At 45.8% G+C, this 5942-nt stretch overlaps 1 protein-coding gene across 1 annotated transcript in view; it reads right to left on the bottom strand.

The window, feature by feature from the left end:
- Positions 1–3611, bottom strand: part of snx13 (sorting nexin 13) — a gene marked incomplete at its 5' end in the record, with an annotated part of 46472 nt that extends 42861 nt beyond the window's left edge. The window contains 4 exon segments of the mRNA XM_084327068.1: positions 248–320; positions 322–334; positions 548–652; positions 3464–3611. Coding sequence (XP_084183194.1) covers positions 248–320; positions 322–334; positions 548–652; positions 3464–3611 — 339 coding nt within the window.
- Between the last annotated feature and the right edge of the window lie 2331 nt (positions 3612–5942).

The raw sequence follows: 5942 nt of genomic DNA, 5'->3' as shown, positions 1-5942 counted from the left end.
GTGCACTGTCCCTGGGTAAAAATAAATACATAACTTAACTTGTGTTAGTGCCTTGCTCTACCCACTGAGCTACACGGGGAATAGAACCCCTAACCCTGGCAGTGTTAGTGCCATGCTGCTCTAGAGACCACATGACCTGATAAAGTCACCCATCTTGTAGTAGCATGGCGTAGTGTGTGTGTGTGTGTGGTGCGTGTACGTGTGTGTGTGTGTGCGTGCGTGTGTGGGGGTGTTACGTGTCACTCACCCTGAGGAAGTACCTCATGTTCTTGTTGTGGAAGTCTCCAGGAGGCAGTAACAGATACAGCAGCACCTCACAGGTCCCGCAGGAACCCTGAACACACACACACACACACGTTACCACCTTGTCGTTAGCTGACAACAACATACACAGACTAATGAACACGTTGTCGTTAGCTGCTAATACGTGTGAGAGGGAGAGAGAGGGAGAGAGAGAGAGAGAGAGAGAGAGAGAGAGAGAGAGAGAGAGAGAGAGAGAGAGAGAGAGAGAGAGAGAGAGAGAGGGAGAGAGAGTGTAAACACTGACCCTCTTCGTCCTTCAGCGAGGTGCACACCATGTCTCTGCAGACCTTCCTCTCAAACTCCACCTCCGCCTCGAAGAAGGAGGCCACCAGCTCCTCCGTCATGTCCCCTGGAGAGAACCATCATCATCATCCTCATCATCATCATCATCAAATAAAACTCATTATCAAAATGATCATAATCATAGTCATCCTCAAAGATCATTTATCATCCTCATCAATAAACTCATTATCAAAATGATCATAATCATAGTCATCCTCAAAGATCATTTATCATCCTCATCAAATAAAACTCATTATCAAAATGATCATAATCATAGTCATCCTCAAAGATCATTTATCATCATCAATTAAAAATCATTATCATGATCGTAATGACCTTATTGACGTATCACAAACCCGCCCCTCTTTTCTTGATCCTCCAATCACAACCGTTGCTTCCCGTTGTCCAGGAAAGCAACAGTTGTGATTGGAGGATCAATAAAAGAGGGTGGGGGCGGCTGATTGGCGCAGTGGGCAAGGCGCTCGCCTCTATCGCAGGAGACGCTGGGTTCGAGCCCAGCTCTCGGCGTTGCTACCGGCTGGCAAGTGTTAGAGGGTGAGAAAGCCGGTGGGTGGGGATTGGACGTTGTGGACAGCGACTCCTACAGGTCGGTTTGGTGACGCCGGTGCGGCGGAAGCAGGAAGTAGCGGGGGCAGCGTGAGCCTCCCACGTTACTCCTCCCAGCGTTTCCGTTAGCCGGTAATTACCGGTATTTGACTGGCAAAATATGTTGAAGTCCGAATATTTAAATATCTCCGGTCATAATGTCCGGTGGAATAATTCCTCTAAGCACAATTTATTATTTGAATTGTATTAAATAGGCTAAATTAATAGCTATGCGATGAACGAACAATCATTACATTTGTTTCATTGTGCTTCACTCTGATAAAGCGCGGATGGCGCCGCTCGGAGTGAATCTTTTTTTTTTCTTTTTTTGAGCCTGTCTGGCCACCATAATAACGACAAACAGCTATACGAGCGAGAGAGAGAGATGGCCAAACAAGCTAAACTTAACAAATATTTCATGAACCAAGCACAAGCAGGTCTAATAATAATGACATTGACAACGAAGATGAGTCTTCTGAAGTCACAGAGACCGCCGCGTTCAGGCGGCGGCCCGAGTGGAAAGTTAAATTCTCCTGGCTGAGGTACGACATTATAGTCTAGTAGTCTAGCGTCTATGATGTACGAGAGATAACATTGATTGAACGTACACAAAGTACACTTTATTGATTGAACCACAAAGAGCATCCCCAGTCTGCTGCTACCGTTGCGAGCCTCGCAGAAGTCCACCTGTTCCAATGCAATGGGGATCTAGTCGCAGGTACAAAACGGATAGGCAGAACGAGACGGGGTGAGTAAGTGTTGACATTTTTTAATCATAATGCAACTGTTGGTTGACTGCCGTGTCACATAGTAATGCATATAATTGATTATAACTAAATGTAGGCTATAATGAAATCAACAAACGCATTACGAGCATGTGGCTCGTCCTCTCGCTCTCTGCATGCAAACGAGGCAATGTGATGATCAACTACAGTTTGCTGTGTGTGAAGTTGAACATTATGATATGCGTGACGTGTCTGATACAACGAGGTGAAGCGATGTCGACTCGAGATTCATTTGGGGGTGCGTGTGACAGCTGCTGCAGTGCGAGCCTGCAGCGCGGGAGCTTGATGCTGGATCAGCGTATCGCACTAACTTGGGAGGCGAGAGATAGTAATTTGATTCTGCAAATCAATTTCTCATTCTTCGCTTGATGTAATTAATACAAATGTCCAATATAACGGAATTCGTTAGCTCATAAAAATGTGATTATAACAGACTGCTGTTTAAAACTCTGACCGGAATTTCAGGAATATGTCCGGGGATAGAAATCTTGCAGGACACTCAGACCGGCACGAATATGTTCTAACGGAAACGCTGTCCTCGCCACTGAGAGTTCGAGCTGCTGCGGGGAAAAGATGCGACAGGCTGCCTCCTCGTGTACCGGAGGGGACACGTGATGCAAGGCTTCTATCCTCACTACAGCCGACCAGTGGGGGGCATAGTCTAGCAACGTTTAAGACAGGGGAGGGAAGAATTGGATACACGAAATTGGGATGGGAGGAAAAATAGAAAATGGGGAGAAAAAGTGGATAAAAAAAAGAAAAGAGGGCCAATATAACAAATAGACTTTAAATAATCCTATACTATACAATATAACTTTACTATGGTACAGGGCGGCGCAGCGGACATTGCGCTCGTCACAACGCAAGAGACAATGGCTTCTATCCTCCCTACAACCTGCCAGTGGGGGGCATATGCGAGCAACGATCAGGACGGAGAATTGGCACGAGAGGTAAATTGGGATGGGAGAAAAATCACAGAAAAAGGAGGAGAAAAAGTAGATAAAAAAAAAAAAAAAAACTTTACTATGGTACCCTATGCTATGTTGCTATCCCTATACTATCTATACTCCTATAATCTATGCCATACAATCCTATGCTAAGCTATATTACTATACAAGGTAACAGTGAAGTTAAAGAGCAGCGGATGATAAATAGACATATCTTGTCCGGCACCAAGAACACAATGTGTCAGTAAATGGACTGACATTTATCCACCACTTTCATCCAGTGTTTTACACGCTGCCAGGAGGAGCCGGGATCGAACCTTTACATTACCAGACGACCGCTCTACCTCCTGAGCCACTGTTGCCATGTTGTCAACTGGCATGTAAAGAATGTCACTGATACGTGTCACGTGTGTGGCCATGCATGAGAGAGAGCCGGGCACTACGGTATGTCCCTGTGTGTGTGTAGGTGTGTGTGTGTCCCTGCCTGTGTGTGTGTGTGTGTGTGTGTGTGTGTGTGTGTGTGTGTGTGTGTGTGCTCACTCTGCTTGTCCTCCCTCTCTCCCAGGCGGTCCTGGGCCTTCCTGAAGACACGCAGGTGTGTGGCGAAGTCGTCGACCAGACGGGTGGTGAAGTAAGGCTGCCAGTCAACCTCTTTGACCTGCAGCACCCAAAACAACCCAGACACCATCATCACCCCAGACACCATCAGACACCATCAGTCACACGCCACTGTATTGTTCATCGTCAGTAATGGACTTGGTGTGTGTGTGTGTTAGTTTGTTTGTTTATTATTTGTGCGTGTGTGTGTGTGTGTATGTCCGTTACCGTGTGGAGAACTGAACCAGGGCGTTCTGTAGTGTCTGTCTGATCTCCAGCAGGAAGGACTCATCTTCACTCAGAGTGTAGTACCAGTACTGGATATAATCTCTCAGAGCAAACTGGATCACCTGGAGAGGGAGGGAGGGAGGGAGAGAGGGAGAGAGGGAGAGGGAGGGAGAGAGGGAGAGAGAGAGAGAGAGAGAGAGAGAGACACACACACAGAGGGTCATCTGCAGGTTAAGATCGGTTATGCATTTCAAGTAACACTCGGTGGAATGACTGCATTATTCTTCTGTATGGGTGGCCCCCAGTGGGATTCGAACCCCTAACCCTGGCAGTGTTGGTGCCATGCTCAGAGAGCACCAAGGAATGTATTCTCCCAAACGTTGTGGACCTTGGTTGGGAGAGGTAGGTGGAGATGATTTTTAGAGAGAGAGAGACATAGCTAGAGAGAGGAAAGGGAGAGAGAGGGGGAGAGATACATAGCCAGAGAGAGGAAAGGAGAGAGAGAGAGAGAAGGGGAGAGACATAGTTAGAGAGAGGAAAGGAGAGAGAGGGGGAGAGAGACATAGTTAGAGAGAGGAAAGGAGAGAGGGGGAGAGAGACATAGTTAGAGAGAGGAAAGGAGAGAGGGGGAGAGAGACATAGCTAGAGAGAGGAAAGGAGAGAGACAGCTATATTTTTTCCCACATCTCTTAGTTAAATAAATTATAATAATACAACCTAATAATAATGGCCTCTTTTTGCGTAGTTGAAAGTAACAACTCGTAACAGCGTACTTTGATGTCAAAATGCGTCCAGGTTGGCAGGTCTGAGACAGATAGATGGAGAGAGAACAGAGTGAGAAAGAAACAGAGACACATACAGACCAACAGCGTCAGCTAAATGACTAAACGTAAATGTAAATGCAACAGGAAAAGAGAGAGAGGGAGAGAGAGCAAGAGACAGAGAGAGATGGTGTGTGTGTGAGAGAGAGAGGGGTGGGGAGAGAGAGAGAGAGAGAGAGAGAGAGAGAGAGAGAGAGAGAGAGAGAAAGGAGAGAGACAGCTAGAGAGGAAAGGAGGGAGAGAGAGACATAGCGAGAGAGAGAGAGAGAGAGAGAGAGAGAGAGAGAGAGAGAGAGAGAGAGAGAGAGAGAGAGAGAGAGAGAGAGAGAGAGAGAGAGAGAGAGAGAGAGAGAGAGAGAGAGAGAGAGAGAGAGAGAGAGAGAGAGAGAGAGAGAGAGAGAGAGAGAGAGAGAGAGAGAGAGAAAGAGAGAGAGAGAAGAGATAGGGGGAGAGAGACAGGGCAGAATTAGGCCGTTACCACTAATACTAAAAATACAAAAAAGAGCAATTACATTTTGGACACACCTAAAACAAAGTGACCCCTCTCGTACCATTATCAAGCCCTGCAGTGCCAAGAGCTGAGGAGCAGCAGGAACCCCCTTACCCAGCTGGTCCTGAGGCTGAGTCCACAAACCTGCTCTCTTAACACACCCCAGGAACAGAACACATCACCAATCAGAATAAATCAAATTACTACACAGCAACAAAACGACATCACCTATTGGAAAACACAAACAAAAGCACAGAGCAAAATGCAGTGCTATCTGGCTCTAAATCGACAGTACACCATAGCAGATTATTTGAGCATGGTGACTGATCAACAACTAAAAGAACCTTGACTAAATACAGACTGAGTGAGCACAGCCTCGCTGTTGAAAAGGGAAGGCACAGGAAAACCTGGCTTCCTGCAGAGCAAAGGCTGTGCTGTCATTGCATCCTCAGTGAGCCTGAAACTGAGTTGCACTTCCTCACCAATTGTGAAAAATACAAATATATTAGAGAAACGCATTTAAAAAAATTTGAACTAATAACAAAAGGTTTTCTTGCACTAAGCGCATTACAAATGAAATCTATTATTATTATTATTATTACCAGACACAGGAAAACTACCAGTCCTACTAGGGGAGGACTCAACAAGCTGTGAGCTAGCAGCAACCTATGTTGCTGCCTGCCATAGACTGAGGGACAGTGAGTGACAGTCACCCGACATGTTTATGCCGTAATATTTTATGTTCTATTTTATGATGATAATTTCTGTATGTACTATGACATTATCCATGCTTATGTTATTAATCATTTGCTTTGGCAATATGTACAAGTTGCGTCATGCCAATAAAGCCATTTGAATTGAATTTAATTGAATTGACAGCTAG

Source organism: Notolepis coatsorum (assembly GCF_963971535.1).
Source record: "Notolepis coatsorum genome assembly, chromosome: 13".
NCBI lineage: Eukaryota > Metazoa > Chordata > Actinopteri > Aulopiformes > Paralepididae > Notolepis > Notolepis coatsorum.
This window is presented reverse-complemented; position numbering and strand designations above follow the sequence as displayed.